We start from the raw sequence: 26,400 nt of genomic DNA on the forward strand, positions 1-26,400 counted from the left end.
ACCAATATACACAGTTAATATGGAAACCTGTGAATCATTCCCAGGGAAGTACTGTCATGCTTTGTAGACACCTGGATTAAATATGTCCTACACATATTTAGAGATGCATTCTTTACTTTTTTTCATGGAAGCCAGATAATAAATCTTCCTCAAATGCTATAAATTGTTGATATCTCCGTAAATTAAATCAATTTGATTTCCTGGATTTTCAAGTATGGTAAGGGAAATCATACCTTTCTGTTGATTAATATTTTACTATAACATTGTTCTTCCTGTTCCAAATGCCATCTCACCTGTGGGAGCAGCATACAGAAACTGTAGGAAGTCTCATAGTTTCCATATGCATGTTTAGTGAGATGCTAGAGTTTTGAAATATTGTGAAGGTATTCAGACATCTCACCAGATTTTAAACTCCATTTACAAAAACGTTTTATTACTGTTGTCATTTTTCATGCGGCCCAGCTGAGATTCCCTCTCCTCATTTACATGATATATGTTGTCTTCTCCTTGTAGCAATGCTGGACAAGGGATCTCGGAAGTTCTAAGGGTCAGGAACAACCACTTGATTATCTTCTGCAATGCTGGCAGGGCCTGGAAATGTGTATGGTATGATGTGTGGATGAGTTGAGTCTCCCTTTTTTCCTTGGCATATGCCAAAGTGCCAGAATCTTACAGATACAAGTGAAGTGACCAGGCTTCTAGAGTGAAAGAAATGGTGAAGAAGTGCTGAAGAAGTACCACTTCTCTGTGGAAGAGTCTCTGTTCTGCTTTTCTAGCTTCAGGTTATGATTGCTAAAAGGGGCCTAAATTATTAAAGCTTGTATCTGAAGATCAGATTCTTTATTACCTGTAATTACAATTTAATCTTTTTTATTTTCCTAAAGATGGAAAAAAGTAAAACCAGTGGAGAGTTAAAACAAATTCAGAGCACAATGAAACAGTGAGTCTTCACCACCTTGATACTGCACTGTAACCCACTGTTTTCTATTTCTGAAAGCATTTGAATTGTTCCTTACTGCATTTCAGTGCATTTTATAATACCTTAGTCTAAATTTATTCTTTACAGGAACAAATTCTCTTACTGGTGAAAAAAATGAATTCATAAATTCCTCATGATCCTGATTCATATTTTATGAGAATCAAGAAAAAAATTTATATAAAAATTCTAGAACACATTTTCCTTGACTATCATAGCATTTATATTTTGATAAGGTGGCTTCCAGATAATGTAAACATTGACCTTGTGTCTCCATATGTGAAGAGACAGGAAATTAAGAGTTTCTTCCTGACAAGTAAAATATAAACGCAATAAATTAACTTTCTGTATTAGGTGCAACATTGCTTAATATATTTAGTAATTCCTGAAAAAGATGATGAATAAGAAGGCAGCAAAATTTGCAGAGGGTACAGGCATATTGGTTGGTCATCACTAGGGATGACTGCTTTATAGTGTGTGGGAATGGAAAGAAGATGTTCATACTGTTTTTACCAGTTTAAGCATGAAGTATGTGATGAAGTGCTTCCAGACTTCATGGCCCCGTGGTCTTATTCAGTACTGTGTGCTGATGGAGAGCTTCATGAGGATCGTGACAGCAAATGAGACTTGCCATCAATACATGCAAAGTATTAAAACATCTAAGAAAGTGGAAAGGATTTGGAATTAATTATTCGGTTCAGGAAAGAGATTTGGACGTTGCTACAGACGGCTTAATGAAGACTTTAGCTACGGCCAGAAGTCCAAAAAGACATTAAGAAGCATAAGGAATAAGATGGGGAATAACATGTAAAATATTATAATTAGACCTGATTGGGAAATGTTCCCCCAGCAACGGGTAATTTTGGTAGCTGAACAAATACCGCACCTTTATTTGCAAAAACCCCCCAATCATTCAGAACAAAAATTTAATGATATTCATAAGGAGTCTAGTCAATTAATAACAAGAATAACAACAGGAAGAATGTTCAAAATTATTTTTGAAGCAGGTAATGAACTGGATGTTTCATTTCCATGCTTATCCCAGTAAGGAAATATTTAATAGGGAGGACGGATTATACCGCTGGCCACTATTAGAGAAAGATATAGGATTATAAGGCTAAGTGAACCACAGGATCAAGCTAGTGTAGTGTTCCTATGTTCTTGCCCTTTGCCTATGCTAGGTGAAAATTAAACCATTTATACATGGGGCAGTATTTAGACATGAGCTCTTTTGATGGAACTAGGTTCTGGGCAACATGCATTAAAAGGTGTCTCATAGGTCAAAGCAAAATGCTACAAAAATAAAAAAGAAACTGAAGAGGAATATTATTAGACTACAGGAAATTTGCTGTGTGCTCTTGAAAGATACAAACATTTTTGAAATTTGGTGTAAAAAAAAATATATACTGAAGTTAATAATTAGTGCAAAGCAATATAGGACCTGGTTAATATAACTGCACTCCATTGGCCTCAGTACAGTACAATATGCTCACTTCAATGAAATTATGTCACTTTTAATTTTAATAGTTTTATTCGGTATCTGCTTTAGGCTGTACTTGAACGGACACAGTCCAAATTCCCCGCTGGTGTAAATTAGTGTAGCTCCATAGGGATCTTAATAATTTTAGCATTAATGATCTGATCCAAGCTAGTTTGAACATAGAATTTCCCTTTGACCTTGTGACAATTTTTTTATTAATTTCATAAAGAAAGTAAATACATCTGAGCAGAGAGTAGACCCTACTACATTTGTAACAGTATTTTCCACAGGACAATGCGGAAGCAGAAAGATCACAATCTCCATGAATGTATAAAGGATATTGTAAAACACTTAGATGGAGTGGAAATAATCACTACTTAGCTCTGAGGGCAAAATAATGCATTGGTGTTTGTCTTATCCCTTCAGCTAGGGACAATGAAATACTCAGTGCTTTGCCCTCCCTCTGTCAGTCTCAGTAAATTCTCATTTTCTTTTCTTGTTAATCAGGAAGATTTGTTTTCCCCTCCCATCTCTTGGCATATCCCCACCTCCTTTTTTTTTTTATTCCTAGCAGTTCTGTATTCTTTATGGCTCTTATATCCCATCTCCAGTTTCTTTTTATTTCCTTCGCCTTTCTTTTAGGCTTCTCTTCACTTTTTTTCTCCCTTATCTTTTTCTTCCCTCTGTCTCTGGTAAGTTCAGTGTGCAAGTTAATCTAACAGCATGAAGCTAACTGATATGATCAGGACTTGTGAAATAGAAACTGAGCTCTCAGTGACTTTTAGATCCTACCAGTAGCAAATCTCACATGAACAAATTGGTTCTTGACATTTGATTGGGTCTGCTTGCTTCTTAAAATCGCTTTAAAAACAACCTGTAAGCCTGATTCTTTTATTCTGAAAATGTTGTACATTTGTTTCACAAAACTTACTTCTCTGTAGAACAGTTCTTGCTGTGATAAGTATAATCAAAGTCAGTTATAGGAAACTTACAGTTATCTTGCTTCATTATAATCCTATATATTAATGAGACATTAGAGTCTCCTTCTGTGTGCCTATAAAGATTCAAGCTTTGTAAGAAAAAATAATATCTTCTTTACATGGTTAATATATATGGAAAAAGCAGACAAACTTTTGGTCTTAGAAGAACCTGGAGGGCCCTAGGAGAGGAAGGTGGTCTACTCACCCCAGTCACACTCCCTGGATGACTTTGCTTTCTCTATGTCTTTGGACTAAGACAACCTGACATTGCTGCCATTCTGATGACTCTGAATCTACCTGCCAACCCCGTGTCTGAACAGATTAATTAAATAACTGGTGCCCCTTTAAGGACATAGAATAGGCCTTATCAAATACATCATAATAATTAGGTTCTTAATTAAAAGAACTAATTAGGTTCAAACTTATCCTATTGGGAAACAGATATAAAAAGAGTCAGATCAGCAGAAGCTAACCTCTGTAACCCATCATAGGACACAGGATTGCAGCTCCTGCATCCATTCCTGATGCTGACACATGCAGCATCCTGTTCAGCCCTGTGCTGGGCGTGAGATGTGTCGTTAGAGAGGCTTTTCTCAGGCATGGCGACTCAGCTCTGCATTTCCAATCTCTCTTTCGAGCAAAGCGGTTCAGAGACAGCAGCCAGGTCCAAAGTCCATTCAAATCAGCATACGGGTGCTAAGGAAAGCTGGGTATGGCCCTTAGAGTACAGACGAGCAGAAACTTTCATACTGCTTCAAGGAGGCAGGAGACCGGCATTATTTCACTTAACTCATCACGTGTAAGAAGTTCACAGAGCGAGTTAAAGTGTGGGGCAGTTGTGCAGCTGTACAAACCACTGCTGTGTACGAGGCACCAGGCACGTACGCGGTGCTGACGGCGCGAAGGCCAGGCAGTGTGAAGGCTGGGTTTTCACTGCAGCTGACTGGGATTCTGAATTGTACATCCAGTTTCCAGAGGGTCTCTCACTCCTGATTTTATCTTTAATAAGTGATTTCTGCTCTTTTCTCTCTTATTCAGAGGATGGCATTGACCATATGTATTTCAAGCAACTGCAGCACTCCTACTAAATTTACCCACAGTTCCAAATATATGTAGAGAGTATCATAACCATAATGCCCTCATTCTGTCATATTTGCTTGAAATGTGTGTATTTGTGTATTAGGTAGTTTTACCCTGACTAGAGAAATTATAAAAAGCAGAATTAACTGTGTCTCAGTGTTTGGACAGCTTCATTCTGTGAGTACTATTAAAAAATAAACACAATTGCGTTGAGATCAGAGATAATTATCTCACAGGTATGTTGATATTGTTTTCCTTATCATTTTGTTTAATACAAATTTTGTTGTATTCGCTCAGCAGTACTTTTTAAACCTCCCAGTCTAATGGAAATCTTGGAAGAAGAGTAAAGGCTTTAAAAGAAGACTAAATAAATGGGAAATAACTGAATGGACTTGCTGAATGGCAAACTTCATATATCTATTTTGCCACAGTAAAGTCAGGCAGTGCCAAAAAGGCGTTGTATATTTCCCACAAGTGCAGACACATGATATTAAGTTGGTGCCATAACTACCAAAATGCAGATGCTTGACTGGCCATGACATAAAATGGGATGTTACGGCTGCCATTTCAGAGGGAAGTTACTCAAGTTTCATTGTGCAGTATAGTTTCTAATAATAGAGAAGCAGCTATATATCTGAGCAATTTCCTTTGCAATAAAAGATACGGTGGCTTTTATGTTGATCATCTTATGGGATAATCAATGGATATAAGCATCTGATGGCAACAGGTTATTAAAGAGTCACTTGTTTTATATAGGTGAAGCTCTTGTTCAAACCCAAGCCCATAACAGAAGAGAGGGAGTGATTCCTCTGCTTGAAAGAGGGCAGAAGGACAGAGCCACTGAGGGCTGTCATTCCAGTCTGTGTAATATGTGCATTAAAGTCCTGTGGAAATCTCTGGGAGCTATGTATGGTAGGGATGATGCCCATCCTGCTGTGTCCAATGGGAAAATTTCCACTTATTACATTGCTGTTAAGTTAGGCTCTTATTAAGTACATTTTTTCTTTGGAAAAGTAGGAAATATGTATATATCTCCTGAAACTTTTGTATATTCACCTTATCTGTCTCTAAGATTTAAGCAGCTTCTTAAAAAGCAGTTGCAAACTCAACTGTCGGGTTCCTGAACTGAACAGCAAAATCTTTCAGCAGCAGAGGTTTGCTGAGCAGCAGAGGAAGGTCTGCTGCTCTAAGGTGTCATATCTAGGACACTCATTAAGATTGCTAGTTTTCGGAGGTGTGATGTGATCTCACCGTGAAGCTGTTCATAGCAAGAAGGAGAGGTAAGGCAGTTATTCCCAGGCTGAGAAATATGGCAGTGCAGAGCAGTTTTCTTCTATGGGAAAGATGCAGGACCAGAAACTAGTGGCTTGGCTCATGCTACTTGGTTTAAAATTCTCTTTTCAGCCATAAACTCAGTGTCTCCTTACAAATCATTTTGTTGCTGGGAGGATTTTCAATTATATGAAAGCTTCCTATAATACACCATTGCTGTTCCAGTAAAGTCCCTAATCCCGCTCCTACTGAATTTACATGGACTTCAGTGATACAGCATTGCGTCAAAAGGGTGCAGCTGGTTTATAATATCTTTGATGGGTGTATTTCATCCTTTCTCAATAAGAAAGAAAAACAAAGTAGATAATGGGCTGATATTTTTAGAAGAGTTGTCCCTACAGCCTGAATTTTCTTGTATACTTAGCATGCCTTAGAGTGGAAAGTGAAGGGTATCAAATAACAATGAGCAACAATAACAATACACATTTTACACTTCAATAGCTCTTTCTACCTGGGACTCAGAACTCTGAATACTAGCTGATGGAATCTAATGACTTGTGAAAAAAATACACATCCCCTTTTTGCAAAGAAGGGAGTAATTCTGTAATTAATATGACTCATCTGTATGACTTTTAAAGAACTGTTTTAAGTTACCTGATTTCTCAGTTTGAGATTCTTGCTATAGAAGGAAATGAATGATATGCATTTTTGTGCATTTAGCAAATTTACATTCTACTTGTGTCTGAATTCCCATGGGGAAATCCTGATCTTCCTTACAGTTCTTCCGGATAAGCCCACAGTTGTGCAATTATTGCATGGATGAATTGCCCTATTTGATCAGTTGATATCTGAATATGTTCTTTTAGTGGAACCAATGTAAATGAATAAGAGAGGTAGTTATTGCTGGTTTATTTATTTTATAAAGGAGAGAAGTGTGGATATGTATAAACTGGGAGCAAGGAGGGCTCACCTAAAGCAGAATACAGCCTGCATTGTCTTTCTGTCTCCTTAGTACAAAACAGAACAGTAAAATATGCATCTTTTATTATTACAGAGTAATAAAAAAGAATGATTATTTACTTGCTATAGAAAGTAATATCCATGGCTTTCCAAGTGAAGATTAATGGTGTTGAATCTGTGAGTAAGATATTAAAAAGCCCAGTCAGGAAAGTCTTTGTTTTATGCATTGTATTACACATTTTGTCAGTATGACTCACAAGAGGTGGATGGAGGCTAGCCTGTTTGGGGAGGGGGGTCTAGACATCTCCAGCTACTCGATCATTTATCTTGCCTTGACTTCTGCAAAAGGGACGACTAGAAGTCATACAAACTGGGATGGCTGCAGGGGCACTTTTCCTTCTGTGAGCATTTTGGAAAGGCGGCAGCCTTGGGTTTCACCTTGGGTGCTGGGACAGAGACCTCAGGGGATCATGAGGAAGGTGTGTCCTTCCCAAACTGAGTGTTCCTTAGTTGTCTAAGGCACTGTTGATCTGGACAAATGTGATTTGTGACAAAATACCAGCAGCTGAAAAAAGAGAAAAATTACCAAAATTTATAAACTCGCTATGGCTTGTCTGGGTAACAACAGTTCTTCATGTTTGCACTGCTAGAGTAAAGTGGGCATTCAGGCATCTTCTAAAACTGCTCAGAGCTTGAGAAGCAAATGAGCATTAGTTGCTTAAAAATACTTTGTATTTCTTTTATGACCAGCTGTTCAAGAGGTAATTTATGGTTCAACTCAACACTTAGACACCAGTAAGCCTTTGAAAATGCTGCTTTTTCCTCCCAAGCATTTTCATTTACAAAAGAACATGTAAAAAAGATGGAGCGATTTGTCTCAGTGAGTAATAGCAAAGTGAGGTCACTCTGTACAGGGAGCAACCGTTATGATAGACAGCAGATCATAAAGCTATGGCTGGCTAAGCAGAATAATTTTAAATACTTTGCTAGATTCTCACAGCAACTGTATATGGCTGGCGCTGCCTCAGAGTGATCAACATGAAGATTCGCAGCACTTGGTGGAATCTCTTGCTTGCTCACTATTCAGTACAAAACCACTCCCAGTCCCCTCATGGTATTAACTCCTAGGCATCTTCCAAATTACTTTCTCTGTCTCCTGTACTGCTCTTAAATCTAGTTGAACACATGACATGCACGAGTTTCTTTGCTACTCTTAAGGCTGCTGGATCTTTGTCTTTGTGTAAATATATCTAAATGTGGCCTTTAGTAGCTAGAGAGGATGTAATTTTCCTGCTGTTGTGACATGTGGTGCCACTGAAGGATTTATTTGCTACAAAACTTCATTTGTGGTTAAGGCACCTGTGTTTTAAAAGGACTACAAATCTCAAGTCACATCTCTGAAAAAGCCCTATTGCCTGTAACTAGGTTAAGGAGGGAGATGAGGACCCATATAAGTGTTGCTAAAAAGATGGTTTTCACAGAAGTAATGAGCATAGGCACAGAAGATTTGGTACAACATTATCTGAGCCAGATATCTTCAAGCAGGGAGGTGGGCAGAGGAGACTAAAGGCTCAGGGAGCCCTGAGAATTTGTGGCTGTAGGCATGAAGGAAAGAGGTGTAGGGGGCTGCATACCACTAACTGTATGCCCTTCTCATAAAAATGATTTTATATAGCAGAACATTTCTTTCTTCTTTCCCTTGATTCTTTTTTTCTCCCAACAAGAGTTTCAACTTGCCTTTAAAGCATGGACAATTCATTTGTTTCTGCAGGAAGCTTGAAGATCCGTATGGATATGACTTGAAAATAAAAAATGCTTTGGAGGTTTCATCCATTTCAAAAGGACTTTCAGCTCTTAATTTAACTTGGGGAGAAGACTAGTCTAACTGACTCACAAAGGCATAAATAGTGTGCAGACAATGACAATTTGCTGAGGTGAGTGAGATGAATCAACCTGTGGTGGGGCTGAGTTCTTCTATTAACTATAAAAAGAACACAGACGATTGAACTAGACAAGACACCTTATGCTTAGGTAGCTACCGTTAAATGACATGAATCCCACATGAATGACAAAATCAAACAGCAAAAAAAGCAACATTTATTATAGAGAACCATCTGTGGAGGCAATAATGCTTCCAGCTCATCTGTCAAAGGACCCTCTCCTATTATCACTGGAGTCTAAACCTCTTGCTGCACTCTACTAGTACTGTACTAGTGTACAGTACTGCCCTGTTTGGTATTGAGATCACCATTTCACTGCATTAAAAGGGGTAGATCAGTGCAGTGCACAACTTTTAAGAACAAGTCAAGCACTGATTCCAAGGGAGCAGCTTTGCTTAAAAATTGATGGTGCTGTGTGACCCACTTTATTCCAAGGGCAGAGAGAGTCCAGTGTTCTTTCTGTCATCCATGCTATCAGAAAGCACTTGGAGCCGGGATCAGTTAATAAAGAAGACAGGGCTCATCTGTTCTTTCACTTTTGAGGTCATCAGGGAGTCCCATCTTCCTAAGTCTCCTGTTCAGAATGGTCCTGTTCATATATTTGGGACAGATGAAAATTTATCTCGGTCTAGAAATGCAAGGCTGGTTCTGTGGCATTCCCCATCTCTTCTGCCTCCCCCCCGTCATTTAAAAACAGGTTGATTTCTGAACGTGATATTGTTCATCATAGGGGAGACAAAACCTATTGGAATACAGTACCATGTGTTGGCCTATTAACAGAGGGGAGTTAAATTTTTTAAAGTAGTCATCCCCAATGTTTGCTGTCCCTTGGGAAACAGTACTTGGGTAATAACATGGTATTGGCAAGATGTTTTCCTCCACAGGGGTTAGGGACTGCATTCAGAGTAACGTCTGTTCATCCAGTAGAACTTCACCCTACGCCTTCTCCCAGTATCTCCAAATGCTGTGGCAAAGGGGCAAAGTGGGAATCTGATTTGTATGGCCAGCCAGGTCCCTTAAAAAGAAGGTAGTGACAGATTTTGCCTCCCATGTTTATATGTACCCTATGCACAGTGAAACTGATTTCAGTGGGTATATTTGGGAGAACTCCAACTCAGCAAGAGTCACAATGAAAAAAACCCCACCCTTTGGAAACTGTGGGAAACCTCTGACCTGTGCTTTAGGGGTGGCAGCAGTATCTGTTGTCACCAACATAGCAGCACACGTACTATTCAAGGGACTGTACCCAGGGTTGCCAGTTTGTATCTCAGTGGCTCCACCATTGAATTCCTGTTTGACCTCCAACACCAAGTACTTCCTCTTATATAACCATTCTAATATTTATCTTCCTCTGTGCCCTTGTTGAGACATCTTACTTATATTTTATCTTTTCTTTACTACTAGTGACTACTTATTCAGTGCAATGAGATTAGGAGGGTTGGGGCAGATTCCTAGGACTCTCTTAAGGAGAGTTGTGTGTGCTCTTCACACTTTTCCAGTCAGCTGAAACACAGAGCACTCCAGACTGAATTCCTTAGCTCTGGGATTTCTATCAGCCTGTTGGATTTCTTACCAAATTAGCCAAGTTTAAGAGATCGTAGACAGCTTTGGATGGGTAGACATCAACCCAGTGCAACTGGCCGAATGTGTATGCCCTGCAAGCAGTTCTTGGGGAAGCAAAGAGGCCAGGTGCCTACCGCCTGGTTTGGTTATGCCAAAGCCCACCAAAGCCTGACTGTGGAAGGTGGGATGGCATGTTGTGCAGGTGGAGCCTGTCTCCACGTGGGAGTGAGGGGGTCCCTCCTGGGAGGGCAGTGCTCTCCTCCTTGGGGGCCTTGACCTTCTCTTCGGGGCTGTGCTTTTGTGTCTCCACTGCAGTTCGGCTTCCGTCCCCTACTTCCCCTTTGCAGAGGCAGCCTGGCCCTTACCCAGCCTGACTGCTCAGCCCAGAGACAGCAAAATTCAATTTATCAGTTCAATTAATTCAATTAATAAGCAAAATTCAACAGATCAGAGAACTAGCATTGCAATCAACACTGCAATCCATGTTGCTAAATGGAGTTACTTCAGCTAAGGGTATAGCCCCTGTTATTTCCACTTTAATATTTTATGAATTTGGAAGAAACTGTTATGGGTATTATTAAATTGGAATCTCATATAATGGCAAGTGTTCTGGAAAGATGTTGGCAAGGCTTGCAAACTTTTGTTAATTTTGCTCAAAGCTTTCACAGCTTTCAGTGTGGCTTTTTCACAAAGCTAAACTTAGAGGATTAACACCACTCTCCTCATGGTACTCTGTTTACCAAGGAAATGTTGGTCAAAGGGAGAAAAGTGGACAACTTCAGACTTTTCATGTCAGTGCTACTTACAGAACAAATATCCATTGGCAGGGTAAGAGCCTGAAGAAGAAGAAAAGAAGCTTTCTACCTATTGTGCAATAACTCAAAAGGTTCCAGTGAATTTCTTTGAGTGTTAGCAAAACTGCTTAATCTAGGATTTCAAAGGGTGATCAAAACTATTTTCAATTATTCCTGACTTGCACTTGTATCATTCCAGACTGAGCAGAGTCTTTTTCCCTAGTACATTGCTTTATTTAAAGGCAATAGAAAGAAGAGAAAGAAGTGAATTTCAATGATCAGAATCCCAATGTGTGGGAAATATGACTTCAGTTCTTCTCTGGAAAGTCTGAATAAGACCAAATAATTACAAGTTCTTCACTAATAAAAAGCAAAGGAAAAAAGAAACAATAACAGAACATTTTCAGAAATTGGATTGTCGTTATCTGTAATAATACAGGAAGCTTATCTATTGTGAAAAGAGCAAGCCTGGTTCTAATGTGGCATAAATATTTGCATGATAATAAGGTTATATATTTTAGATGAAGACAATGTATTGCTCACAAAGAAGAAGAAACAGCTGTGGCCACTCTTGGGAAAGCATGACTTTCTAAATGTGACTTTGTGCATGTCCCAAGACTCTATGGCTAGTTTTCTTTGAAAGTACATTTACTGTTACAGTGAAGTTGCCATTGATTACAGACTCACATCCAAACTCTGAGGGTGGCAGAATGGGTATGCAAGAGTTGTTAAGTAGCTTTGCTCTTTCACAGTAAGTAAGGAGTCCCAAATGGAGAACACAAAAATATGCCTTTCTGTCTCACTACTTTGTATTACTAACTGTAAAACTTAAGAACTAAAAGGATTTGTAAAGCACCAAATGTATAAATGTATCAACCAAAGAATTTTATTGCACAAATTATTCATTTGCATCCCAAAATGAACTAGGTAGTGAACTTTCAAAGATTTATTTTTTTAAATGTGACTAAAAATTCCAGAACAGCAGCAAATTGTATTGATTCTAAAGCAGTGAAATTAAAGTGAACAACATACCGTGTTGCTTATAGTGCTGATCTATTATCGGTACAAATGTTGATTGCTTAGGTTAACATGTCGACAAAACAAAGTGGCTGCATCCTCAGCTACTATAAACCATTACAGGGATGTTTATGGAGGTAAACACTATTTACAGCAGCTGAGGATCTGGAAACCCTTACTTAAATAATAACCTCTGTTATTCTTAGGATAGAAAAGTTAACACTTAAAATCTCTAAGATGAACACATTAAAAGGATCACTGAATGTTTACATTCCTTGATCTAGATTTTTCCCAGAACTTAAAGAGAACAAGTCTTTTGAAGGACTATTTGAAGTACTGCTTTTGATGTACTTCTGTTGGCCCGGGACAGATGATTAGCACTGCACTGCTAGAAATATTTTGTGGTTACCATGTATCTTACTTTCTATATAAATAGCCTCTAAACAACTGGCAATTATCTACAAGTATAAAATTGTGCATGGGATCAGAGAGAGCACTTACCACATCCAGCCAAAAAAAACCCCATGTCATTTACAGTCTAGAGACCAGGAACAATTGTTCATTTGTCCCATTTTATGAATCAGCAAGGAAAGTGAAAGCATCAGTCTTAGCAGTCTCAAAATGTAGACGGGTTCAAAATCTAAACCTAAACCAGAATAACATGCCTAGCCAGTGAATGAATTTTAGTTGGTTAATCAAAAGCCAATTTAAAAGTGGAGGTGAAATTGTGGTTCGGTTGCATTGAATGGATATGCTGCCACAGATTCTTGTAGCATGTAGTCCTACATTTACAAATCAGCTCTCTGTTGCATGGAAGCATCCTCAGATTGCTCGGCATGACTTGTCCACATACTTTCTGGAAGACTGTCTGTGGAAAATGGTGGGTTTTCCAACACAAATAGTTGTATTTTACAGCATGTAGCTGGGCTGTAATATGCCCACACTCTGCATTCAATGGGCAAAAGAATTATTGCACTAACTATGGAGCAGAAAAAAAGAGAGTGTACAGAGTACAGGGAAGAGATAGAATAGGAAAGTTGAATTAATTTCTTTCTCTCCCCAGAGTGCCAGGTTCTTATTTCAGCACCTGTCTGCCACTCAGAGCCTCTTTCTGCTCACTTACTAGCATAAAAGCTGTCTGCAATAGCCAAACTGACTTCATGCAGAAAAAAGGTGAATAAAAAATACGTGGCATGCTAAGAACTATTGCTGGAAGGATTCTATAGGGCAGAAACAGACAAGGTGATTCAACTCAGCCAGGGAGGGAAGATTTAGGAGATGGGATACTGTGCATTTTCAACAGTTTAAAAACAAACTGTAGCTTCCCCCCCCCCCTTTCATTCCATGTATGTCATGTCCTTTTACAAGTATTTTTTCCCTGTACAAGGTGATCTTCATGGTCTGTTTTTAACTGTAAAAACAGAAAACCAAACTAAATCTGCAATGTATGTACCACATTCTTACATCAGAATAACATAACACTAGGGAAAGAAGCACTAGTCTATTGCTGTATTTGGATGAAGCTATAAAGCCATAAGCACTGGCTTTGAAAAACAATTATACTTAACATTTCTCATCAGTAAATCTCACTAGACTAAGGCAGAAGGTATCATCCTCCTCATTTAATGATGCAGAAATTAAAGCATGGGGACGCAGGTACGCCTTGTGCAAGGTCACTGGCAGAACTAAAAAGAACACTAATTTCTCAAGTCCGAGCAAATGAGCTCTTAACTAGGCCCACTGCCTCCCTATCAAGAGCAAATAAATAAATACCATAGTATAAACAAAGTCCTTGATAGTTCAATTTTAGGCATTCACTGTGAATTATCCATTAGGACTCTACAGCTAGGAATTATTCCCACGCATTATTTGGAGAACAACGAGAAGCCATGGAAAACATAAGCCACAAGCAAACAAATTTGTAAACACTGCATTACGGAAAAGAAGGCCACATTTAAATAAGAATTATCCACTCAGTTCTGGTAAGTAGCTTATGAGTTAGATGGGATGGTAAATATGGTCTCAGAAAACACAAGCTAAAAACTACACCGCTAATTAAAGTGTGAACTGTAGCATTAAGCATTTTCCCCACTATCATTGTCTTTTCACGAGCCGTGCTTATGTCTGAATTGCAGTAAATTTGGCATAACTTTAATGCTGGGATTTCTCAACTGTCCAAGAGAATTGCCTGTCCAGTTCCCTTAGTCATTAGGAAAGCAGTCTGTGTGCCATTTCCCTTTAGAAGTTCCACAAAAAATAGGCGTTTGTGTAAGCTCTTTGAATTATGAGCGCTGAAGTCCTTAGCTTTCTGATAGTTCCTTTTTAACATCTTGACAGTTAAGACAACTATAATCTACACCCCCCCCCCCCTTTTTTTTTCCACTATCTTGCATAAAAAGGCAAAAACCCTCACACAACAGTGTGGCTAGATTTCCTTTTGATTCACTAATAATCATAATAAGCCCCTCTGAAACCTTCAAAAAAAAAGCGCAGAAAATTTGAAAGGCTTTTCCCAATCTCTAACCCCCTCTCTTTTTTCTATTGTAAGTAAGCATGTAAGCTGAATATTATAAGGTTTTCCACAGATACTTATTAGTGTGTATGTGTTTCAAGCTGGAATACATCTGAATAGAAGCAATAGCTCAGCAGAACACAGCAGACGTGATGGGAGCAGTAAAGCTTTGGTAAAGCTTTGCTCACTTGAGTGGATCACTGAGTTTCTGAAACTCTTCTGAGTGGTTCAACTCTCAGCTGCCCTGGTACTTGGGGAACGTGGCTACTTGTGAAAGAAGATAAAGGAAAAACGAAGACTTAGCTAACATATTCCATTTGCCCTCCATAGCAAGAATACAGTTAGGAATAATCAGGAATTAAAATTTAGCAGAGATATAATAAACTTGAGATTCCAAGCAAAAACCTCACCCTCTCAGGAGCAGGAGATGTGATAGCAGTTAAGATTCTGGCCACACTTTAAGCCAAAAGGTCAGATCATGGAGTACTCAAACATTACTTAAAATCTGATACTTAGTGACTCAGGCATAAACTTGGAGTATGCTGACTTCAGATTTATGTGAATGAGCGTTCAGTCTGGAAAACTCCCAAATGGCATTTTAAGTGATGGTAAGAAGACATAACCCTTTTTCTCTCTTCTCTGCCATTCACATTTCGGTGAGTTCAGTGGCTGCCCGTATTTGGTGAGATTCTTGTCACTGGTGCCAACCCCAGGGGACTGTGCTGAAGCCACTCAGGTGTAAAGCTAACAAAGGTAGTCTGCATCTACACCTCAATCAGTCAGATTTCACTGTACCCTGAAACCTTTAAAAGCCTCTGTGTCAGCTTTGCTTCAGTATTACGTTGTTTGTTCTTTTGTGATTAGAAGAGAATTTATGTAGTCATTACATTTTCACAGTTCTCTCACAATTTTCTGTTCATTTTAGCTGTCCAGCTAAGATCCTGGCATGTACCAAGTCAGTAGCAAATCCCTGGGGAGAAGGAAAAAAGTTTATAGCATGGGAAAAAACTGTCTCAACTCCAATTGCTCTGCCTCTCCAATGAGAGGCTCTCAAAACAAAAATCAAGATGTCTTAAAATAGACTCTGTCATATTATCAGTGATCTCAAGGGGATTTTTTTCCAGGCTTTTGTATGGAAATAGGTCTTATCTCGAGAGGAGGTAACTGCAACAGGTCTGTATACATTAGCTGTGCCTTTTCCAGTGCAGACAGCATTCTTAAAATGGCTGTACTGCCTCCTGCTTAGAAGATAACTGGTGCCTAACACTTCTGGCTCTGGGGAGCAATGCACACGCAGGGCGAGAAAAGAAGATACAAGGAATCTGTGTTGCTAAGAAGCAAATCTATACTTGTTCTGTTGCCATAAAGAACCCTGACGTCGTATTGCAGACACTTCGTAATGTTGGTGTAATTTCTGTTATACTGCAAACAGGGATTTACATTATCTCATTTTCGAAATGGTAGTGCCACCTTCCTTTTTAAGACCAGCAACGTTTTGCGTTGCTCTTGTTTTGTAACTAGCTACATATATTAATCTGAATAGTTTGCTGAAAAGATAGTTTTTACAAAGGACCTTAGAAGTTAAAAGACTATGGCATTAATTACACAAATGGTTAATTCATTGTATTTTTAAAAGTAGAGATAAAAAAGATTTGGAAATACTGTCACTAGCTCTACTCTTCCAAATTTCACCTTGATTACTTTTTCAAGCATAGTGCATTACCAGTGGTAATACAGATGCATGGACAAATAGGGTCACAATCAGAGACGAGAACCCAATTCTGAACACTTTGGTTACCTGAACATCCTGAAAGATAATGGAGGTGCTTCTGGCCTCTAAATTCATCCCTCCAAAAGTTTAACAGCATGTAACAAAAGCTGCTGCTGTACTCAGATGCGGGCACTCTGTGTTTATGATCTCAGGAAGAAAAACAGTTTTATGATGTCTTGTTTTTCAGACTTCACTCATACTCTTGAGTCCATTCGGTCTTTAGAATGACTGCATCTCAGATTGCAGCTCCAACATTTCTTTCATTCAAAATGATCTATTCATCTGTATTCATAAACATGTCAATCTACTGGTTCAAAAAATCCAACCAACCCTCCAATAACAAAAAAACAACTAAAAGCTTCTCATTAATCCACCTCCCTCATTAGCTAGGATTAAAAACCTTAGTCAAAATGATTGGCCTTGTGCCCAGAAAAGCTATGAGATCAATAATCCAAACAGACTTAATGATCCTCTTACAAAAGAATAACTTTTGTACTTCTCCTACAGAACACTTTGAAAAAGTGAAGGGAAAAATACAAGAAATGTCACATCATCTGCCTAAGTTAATTTATCTGATGGTTTGGAGTGGTACAGTTGGGGGAGGGACTTTGGGAAATAGGGTGTTTTTTCTTCTCTGTTAAATGACATTTACTGTCTGCAAAAACAGTAATGTGAAAAATCACAAACTGTATCAGTGATTAGCCTGTAAGAGCCTAAGAAGTTTCATTAACATTTCCAGTATCTCATTTCACTCATGAGCAGTTTAAAATTATGGCATTTGTATTCCTATACAAGATCAGTATTCTTTAAGACTTTTATTTAGGCAATTCAACTTGTTGGTATCCTTATTTCAACACTACTAATTACAGCTTCTAACTTCTAAAAGTTTGATTTTTATTTTACAAACTCAAGTGTTGATGGGAAGGAAAAAAAAAAACCAAACTAAAACCTACTGTATAGTTCTCTATCAGCACAAGAAGGTGTTATAAAAAGGCAGTGCCTTTGACCAAAGCAGGCTATAAACTCCACGGCGAACATTTGTCTGTGGATAGAATGGAAATGTCTTGGGGTAGAGACTGGCAGATACTCAGCAGAGCATATATGTTGCATGTGGGTGTGCTAGAAAAAGGTCAGGCTGGGCTGACTGCAGCTATGGGGGAATTAGCTTTCTAATCAGCGCTCATCATCTACAGTTACTGGAAAAAAGCAGGCGTATCTGTAGCCCAATGCATGCCATATATTTTGGGAGGGAATAAACCACTTTTGAATGGCCTGGGTTTTGCTATTTACTCTAGAAACCCTACACAACCAGTCTGAGTCTTAAATTTGTTCTTACTCAGAAATGCTGCTTGGATAGCCAGGGTTGGCACACGGGAAATCCTGCGTGGAAGCTGAAAAGCTGTTTGACCTTGCGCTTCTCTCCTCTGCTCAACGAGTGGAAGAGGGGACAGCTATGCAGACCTTCCTCCAGGAACACCACTGGGATCAGGAGTCTCATTTCACATGGGGCTACTCAGCGATGTCGCAGGAGGAGGTGAGGGCCGAGCTCTCAGTGGAGCAGGGACGTCAATTCCCTTCAAGGCTGGACCAGGTCCTCCAGAGCTAGCGAGGGAAGAAAAGGAGAGCCCAGGGGGACAGCCGCGAGGGGAAAGGTTGGGGCACTACACGGCGAGGGCTTGGGAAGCAGATAGTGGAGGCGAGGTAGGAACTGAGCAAATGCTGGAACCCAAAAGGGTGAAATCTGATGGAAGAGAGGCTGCAGAAAGGAGGACTACCAACGGGCATTTGGAGCAGCTCTGCAGCAGGCTTGAGAACCCAGATAGGAAGTACGGACCCTTTTGCAAAAAGCAGCATTTGTTTTGTGGGGAGAAAAAGGGAAGCAATTAACCTGTCATCCTCTGGGTGTGTTCTGTTCCTACAAAGCCACAGCATCGTCCTGGGAGATAGATGTCTGCCTAGGAAACACAGGGCAATCTGGGCACAGCAGTGTAAGGCTAGCATCTCTCTCCGTTTTGCCACTGAAGTTACTTACTGAAATCCAGTTTCTACGATCAGTGGTAATTACTTCATGCTTACACAGAAAGATGTCTTAAAAAATGTATTCATGCATTGGAAGTGTACTGCCCCTCACTTTGACTGGAGATAACTGCATAGTTTTAACAGTGCTTCAGTCTGCACCATTACTGTTTCTGTAAAGGTCATTATGTCCACTTTCACAAAAGAAAACTTATTAAGAAAGAGAACTATTTGCATCCCATTTTTCGGAGGAAAAAAAATACTTTGCTAACTCAGTTACGTAATTTTCACAGTTCAGCTTTTCAAGCTATGAAGGAAAATTTTTTCAGACTCATTATCAAGCCACTACTCAGGCAAGCAGCTCTCCCCTAATAAGCAGCAGCTTCCAGGGCTGCACAGCTGAGGAAATGCAGAGACCTTCTACACAGCAGCTGCCGACACACTTTCCCTGTTAAATAAATCTCTTTAAGCGTAACTGAAAAAAATCTCCTTCTCTCTCACCTAGACACACTATGAAAAGAATTGCTTAATAGATGTCAGCTGAAGGGTATAAAAACAAACCTGAAAGATCTACAGCAGTAATGATTTTTAAGTTGGTATTGGTGATGCAAAATAAAATCTAGTCCCCAAGTAAGTTCCACTAGGAAAGCTAAGGAAACGTAAAGCAACAGCAACCTTTGTAAAATATGGCTGTGCTACCAAAGCAAACATGCTAAGACAGTCTGAGACTGAAACAGTAAAAATAAACAAGATAAAGTTACTAAAAGAATCAATTCCCTATCTCTGTTGTTTGCAAACACTAGAAAACGGAAAACATTTCCATAGGAAAAATTAGCATTTTTCTGAGCAAAAGCCCTGTAATTGGTTCTGGTTCACTAGAGATTAATAAATAATAATATCCTAGCTGCTAGAGTACCAGATATAACATGGCACTTGTTTTGCAGGCAATACTAAGATCATACATGGAAAGAGTTAATAACTTCACTTTAAAATAATACTTATACTTTTCTTATGGTTTCAGTAATAAATGCTTTTAATTACCCAGGCAAAGGAGCCATAATAAGACAATCACTACTGGAAGCCTTCAAACAACTACCTCACTCAAAGATGGATGCTATTCCAGTCAAATGTTCCAAGTTCAACTAATGTGATACCATTTCGCCTCCTTCTTGAAGCGAGACCATTTTGAAGACTGATTCTTCCGTATTCATTGTAGCACTTCAGTTTTAAACCTGATCTAATGAACAGCCATAGATGCTATGGACTCTAAACATAAAGAATCGACATGTTAGCATATTAATGTACTCAGATGTCACATAAATCATTAGAAGACAGTTTACTGAATGACTCATACCTGGCAATACACATGCAAAGCCTCTTCAGCTCTTAAATATAAAGCAACCTCCTTTTGGCAAAGTCCTGATTAGAACAACATTGATTGTAGTTATTTATAGCTCAAATGCTATTGCTTAAAATTTCTCAAAGTTGTAGATACTGTATTATTAACTATAGTAAAGCTCTAAAAAATCAGTCAGCAGAGGCCACTTCAATCTCCGCATGATAATAAAGGATTATTATGTGCAGTAACCTATTTATGAAAAGGAAACAGTGTGCTTCTTTCAGACTCCATCAATTGCTTTAATAAGGAATTGAAAAGCCTGGCCTACTTTATATGCAGATCACCATCCCAGTTGCATAAGGATTTACAATAGACAAAACAAAACTGTTTTTGTTGTAAATAAGGGCTGTTTGTTTAAATCGCACAATAATGTTTGCATCTCAAAATTATTTAGAAGCTAATAAGGCTTAATAAAGTTTGACTGTATACTTGTTAATAAAAATGGTTTCAATATTCTCCAGGAAGGAAATGTAAATTGAAGGCGATAACGTAAAGCTTGAAGTAAAACAGGCCTGAGTTAATGGGAAAGGAGAAGACTTAGTGCGTTTGTTCACTGATGGGCTTAAGAAAACCAACGTTGAGAATGGAATTCAGTTAACTTAAAACATTTTCTAAAATTTAAGATAACGAACTTAATAGTATTCTCCAGTAGATTAGAATTATTACAACATTACTTTTGCTTTAGAGACTGAAAACTTGGCATGGTTCAGACTACTGAAAGTTAGTGTGATGCACATACTGATTTCTGCTACCTTGCTTTGGAGGACTCGAGAGACCCGGGTTCAAATTTTACCTTTGGCATTGGTTCATTTGCCTGTATGTTAATAAATTTAATGAGGTGTGGGATGACCCCTGCTGGTGTCCCTGCTTGTAAAAAAAACATATGTATCTGGCAGGAAAAGGACATGTTAATTTCAGTCCAAAAAAGTTACAAATATAAACTCTGTCATAAAATGTATAAAAATACCTAATTTGATGCATAAAATATTATAAGTAATGTTCTCTTAAGTATGAAGATAATCTTAAACCACTGAACATTACTGTGTTAGAGCTGCAATGCAACGTATTAAGAAGGACATTAATTGTTCAGTTCACTATGACATTGTGTTAAACGTCTTTTATTAATGAGCTGTTACTCCCAGCTGAGGCATTTGATAACCTCTAGTCCATTGCAAAATCCTCTCAGTTGATTTCAGTGGATCACTCTAAACAAACCTAGAGGGAAAAAATACCCCAATAATTTACATTTGAGACTGTAAGGTCCTAGAACTAGATTCATTTAAAGGAGGGCAGCTTTCCTATAAATCGAACCTTCTGATTTAATGCAGCTGACATATAGATCTATTTTACAATTTTTTTTTAATTTCAAAAATACAACACATTAAAATAGGTTCAATTTATCAAAGCTAAGAGCAACAATTAAGTAATAATGTACTTAAAGTGCAAAGGCACTTTAACACAAAAAAGTGACGCCCAGTGGCTATACTTGGTAATTGAAACAGCAGTACTGTATATTATTATTTACAAAAGAAAGTCATAGTCCAGGAAAAAAGATCTTTGGAGATCTTCTATATAATACATTAAGTTTCCACTTTGAAATGAAAAGAAAAAAAACAACAGAAAACCCAAAGACCCCCTTCCTCATTTCCTTCCAAATCAAAAAGAATTATGCAAGATCTATTACAGAAACATACATTTGCAGTGACAGTTCCTACAGAAGGGTCAAAAGGAGAGAGATATGGAAATAATTTAAAGGGAATGTTGCAAAAGCAACACCATATCCCTGCTATGCTGTAAGGGTTCAATTTCTCTCTCACTCCCTCTCTAATTTTAAAAAGTGGAAATGTTGGGAATGCGACAGATGACATCGGCACTGAGTTCAGACTCAATCAAATGTGATGCTGAGCTCATTTAAAAATTTTCCTTTGTCTCCCACCTCCCCCCCTCACAGCTGACTGATTGCAGTTTGTTTTTCCAGAACTTCGAGGTAGTCTGGTTCTGTTTGTAGCTTTCCTTGGAGTAAAGGATGCTCGGGTTTAGACTGTTCTGCAAAATATTTCCTGGGAGTTCCATATAAAACAGTTTTATTTATCCTGTCCTGGTTTTGGCGTCTTGATTCATATGAAGGGGCAAACTGCCTTTTGGGTAAGGTGCAAAAGTTATAATGAACTAATCCTCCGGTGGGGAGTTCCTTGACCCTTTCTGCAATATTTTGATACAGAAGCTCTGGTTCCCTTGGCGAGGACTGCTTTTCCAGTAATTCAGCTGCACTGATTGTAAATGCGAGACTGGCAGGGTCTTCCTTTTTGTGGTCAAGATTGCTATAGCTAAACTCATGGAGATTCCTGTAATAGGCAACCGGATCCCCTTCCTTTTGCATGTAGATGGGGTTTTGGCACATCTGTCCGACTGGAGGGGGAATGTAGTTATAAACATGTCCTTCAGTTTTATCATGGGTCTCAGTGTTGTAAGACCCGTACTGGAGCTGGAACGAACTTATATCTAAGTTGTTTGCGCTGCTGGGCATGCTTTGCACCCCCTTCCGGCGCTTAAGGACAAAGACAAACAGGCCTGCCCCAAAACAGACGGACAAAATAAACACAACCAGCAAGCCTAGAATTAAGACAGACAGCGGAACTTCAGTGTGGATTTCTGGGTAGGAGCTGGGCGAGGCACCGAGGAGATGGGGTGTATCTGTGTTCTGGTTCATGGAGAGGAGAGAAGAATCTGACAAGTTGGGGTTCTCTGGGCAGATGGCTTCTTTGCTCAGGAATTTCAGGTGCTCTCCAGAGTGCTTGGTGGGAGACTCGCATATGACTTCGTTGATAACTACGGGGGGATTTGACTGCTGGTTGTTCTGGTCGGTGACTTGCTCTATCCAGTTCCTCAGCCCCAGGATGTCACACGTGCAGTCCCAAGGGTTCTCCTGGAGGTCTATCTGAATCAGAGCCGAGAGCTGGTCCAAGACTCCTCTCACAGGCAGGTGTGAGAAATGGTTGTTTCTCAGGTTGAGTCTGGTGAGGGAAGTGCCGCCAAAGACGTTGTCGGGCAAGGATCTGAGCAGGTTGTTATTGAGAAATAAGAGATGAAGATTACTCAGAGCATCAAAGGTGCGTGGCAGGATCTCCTTGATGACGTTGTACTCTAGGTAGAGATACTGCAGGCTGTGCAGCCCGGCGAACATAGACGGGTACAGAATCTCAAGGTAGTTGCCGTTAAGGTAAAGTCTGCGTAAACTTGTGAGGTTTGTAAAGGCACCTTCTTGTATCACTGCAATTCTGTTATTTCCTAGATGTAACAAATCCAGAGAGCTGTACTCTGCGAGATCGGTTCTATAAATGACTTGCAGATAGTTACTGGTAAGGTAAAGTTTCTTTGGACTGGTCGGCCTAGGGTGGAGTTCGGAGATGTTACTTATCTTTTTCTCTTGGCAGTTCACATTTAAGCCGTTGTCTGAGCTCTGCGAAGTACAGATGCAGCCAGCTGGGCAGGTGATGGGCACGGGAGACTTTGTCTGGTAAACCATGATAGGTCCGAATATCTGTCTGTCTTTCGACACAGTGACACGGGGTGTGGGGCGGTTCCTAGTTTTGGGTGGCCGGCTGGCTTTTGGGGCTCTGGTGGGATTGATGGCAGAGTTGGCTGTGGGCGATAGCCTCGAGATGTGCGGGTCTGAGAGGACAGGGTGTTTTTCCCTCTGGTTGGAATCACTGGAGCTTTTCCTAGGGCAGAGATCTTGCCTGGTGAGCTGGGTCACATCTTTCCCGTGAAGCCTGAAGGGGGTTTCGCAGACTATCTCGCCCACGAACACGGTGATGGTGTCGAGCCAGGCCTTGAGGGGCAGCAAGTCGCAGGTGCAGTTCCAAGGGTTCTCCTCCAGCTGGATTTCCATGATGCCTCCGATGTGCTCCAGCACACCAGCAAAAGGCATCATCTTCAGCCGGTTCCCCCGCAGGTCCAGGTGGGTGAGGAGCACGAAGCGGAAGACATTGCTGGGCAGGGACAGAAGGAGGTTGTCGTTGAGAATCAGCACCTTGAGCTTGTTTAGCTTGCTGAAGGCTCCCGCCTCAATGGCACTGATGTAGTTGTAATCAGCCTGCAGGTACTCCAGACTCTCCAAGCCCAGGAACGTGTCCTCCTTCAGCACTTCCAGCTTGTTGTTATTGAGGTGCAGCCTCTTGAGGGTGCGGAGGCCGCTGAAGGCCCCCGTGCGGATCTCCTGCATGTCGTTGTTGCCCAAGTGGAGGGTCACGGCGTTGGAGTAGTTGACGAACTCATTGGGGAACAGGCGGGTCAGCGCATTCCCGTTGAGAAACAGCTGGTAGATCTTGGACGGTGGCGGCAGGAGGAGGCTGACGGTTGTAAATCCTTTGTTTTCACAATTAATGTTCAGCACGTTCTCCTTCTCCTCACAAGGGCAGCGGCTTTTGCTGCAAATGTCTTTGGCAGGTTTGCGACTCTCCGTCTGCGAGATCCCAGCCACTGTTAACAAACTGAGCAACCAAACACCCTTCAGCATCTTTATGCGCCGTCGATCGCCGCTTCGGTACCTACAGTCAAACCTTTTGAGACAGGTAAGGAGAGAAAGAAGAAGTCCCCAGTCAAAACGCCCAGGAGCAGAGGCTGCGAGGGGAGGGCACAGCAGGTGGCAAGGCTGGAGGGGGACAAGGGGGGACCGGCGAGGCAGCGACTCGCAGAACTCCTCCGAAACCCCCCTCCTCCGCCCCTCCTTTGCCTCTCGCAGAGCGCCCGCGGAGCCGCCGTGGGGGAAGCCCCGTCGGGGAGCTCTCCGAACCCCGGCGTCCCCGGCGCTGCCCTCCCCGCCCGACCCCTCCGGGCAGCCGCCAGCCCAGCGGCTCCGGCCCCTGCGCCCGCCCGGGGCAGCCCCCCCGCTCCCGGCTGCGGGGCTCCCCTTCACCGGCAGCTTTTTAAACCGCGGAGTGGGGTGTGTGGGGGGGGTAAGAACAAACGATCGCAACCCACACATCCCCTCCCCGGTCCCCTCCCGGCAGCAGGGCGCCTCCGAACCGCTCCCCCCCCGCGCTCCGCTCCTCGGCTCGTACCTGCTCTCGGGGCGCCCGAGGGGGCAGCAGGGGCCGCCGCCGAGTGCCGCCGCCGCCGCCGCCGCGCCCCGGGAGCGAAAGGCATCGCCCGCCTCACGCCTCAGGAGGAGCTCCGCCGAGGAGGCGCCGCCGGTCGTCCCGTCCCGTCCCGTCCCGTCCCGGCCGCGGCTCGGCGGGAAGTTGGGCCGGGCGGGGGCCGAGAAGCGGCGGCGGCGGCGCCGCTGCGGGAGCGCGGGCGGCTCTGCGCGGGGCGCGGCGCGGCGCGGCGCTTTTGCCGGCTGCCCCGCACGAAGCCGCGCTGACGTCACGCCGGGGGCGGGGGGGACGCGTTTTTCCCACCCCCCCCCCTTCCCCGGTCCCGTGTTCCCCCCCCCTCCTCACCGGAGCCCGTCCGTTCCCCCACCCCCCCGGTATCCGGCTCCGCTCCCGGCTCGGCTGCGCATCGCGGGGAGCGCTCTGCCAGCACCTGCAGCCGCGCCGCGGCCGGGACAGCGCGGGGACTGGGGAGCCGGGGAGTGGAAGCAGGTAACAAGCGGATTTACCTGGGTCCGGAGAATTTTTGTTTTGGCCCCAAGTCCCTAAATCCGCGCCTTCAAAATCGAGAGCGAGGCAAGCGGCTTCTCCGGCACAAGCCGGCCGGCGAGCGCGCACGCACTGCACACACACACACACACACACACACCCCGCACACACACGCACCCCCCACACACACCCCGCACACACACTCACGATCTGGCTCTGGGAGCAGGGGGTGCTGCAAAACCCGGACCCGGCATCAGCATCTCTTCCCCCCCCCTCCCCCCCCCGTTGCGGCTGCAGCGGCTCCTCTTCCCCAAATTGCCGTGGCCAGCTCTCGTCCGGCGCCGTTGGCGATTTCCACACACACGTGGGGAATTTGGAGGCTTTCCGCCAAAGTGGGCTGGCAGGTCACGGCAGCCGTGTGCCTCAGCCCCTACGCGCTCTGGAAAGCCGCCCCGAGCGCTGAGCAGCTAAGGCCACAACTAAGGTGATCATTCACACTGGCTAGACTGGCCCCGCTGCCAAATCGCGATGTTATGGCAGAGCGTTTGGCTGCCTTTAAAAAGACGAGATGTTGGATGCGCGTTATCGTGACTTCGCGTCAGCGCCGTGCGCTGGGCGCACATCTGTGTGATGGGAAAGGATGGCTGCTCACGATCTCTGTCTCGGAAGGTAAAACTTTGGGTTCACAGTGGGCAAACAAAAAAAGAGACGCTCCACAATGATTTTTTAAAGTGCTAATATGGCAGGGTGCGTTATTACCAGATCCTTATAGGGAACTATCCACACTTCACTTAGTCCTTAGAACGTAGAGGTTTGCTGCTAAAAGAGTCCTGGGCTTGGCAAAAGTGGTACTGTCATCTCGTGTTATTCTTCGGCCATTAAGTATCAGAGCCCACATTTTAGGAGCAGCCAAAATGTATTGTCTGTTCGTATGGGGGGCTTGAGATCCGAAAAGGTAGCCTCCTGCAGCTGCCAGCACAGATGCCTTTGCGGTGCTACTGGGCAGGAATAGTGCTGGAGTTTGCATTCGGGACTGGAGTAGCTGCAACTTCCCT

At 42.0% G+C, this 26,400-nt stretch overlaps 1 protein-coding gene across 1 annotated transcript; it reads right to left on the minus strand.

The window, feature by feature from the left end:
- Positions 1-20,850: 20,850 nt before the first annotated feature.
- Positions 20,851-24,900, minus strand: SLITRK2 (SLIT and NTRK like family member 2). The gene is made up of 2 exons (XM_075053720.1): positions 24,824-24,900; positions 20,851-24,322 (listed from the first exon to the last, which is right to left on the minus strand). Exon 2 carries the CDS (start codon positions 24,277-24,279, stop codon positions 21,706-21,708), a length of 2,574 nt encoding a protein of 857 aa, XP_074909821.1. The 5' UTR covers positions 24,280-24,322; positions 24,824-24,900; the 3' UTR covers positions 20,851-21,705.
- Between the last annotated feature and the right edge of the window lie 1,500 nt (positions 24,901-26,400).

The sequence above is a fragment of the Buteo buteo genome, chromosome 22, assembly GCF_964188355.1.
Source record: "Buteo buteo chromosome 22, bButBut1.hap1.1, whole genome shotgun sequence".
NCBI lineage: Eukaryota > Metazoa > Chordata > Aves > Accipitriformes > Accipitridae > Buteo > Buteo buteo.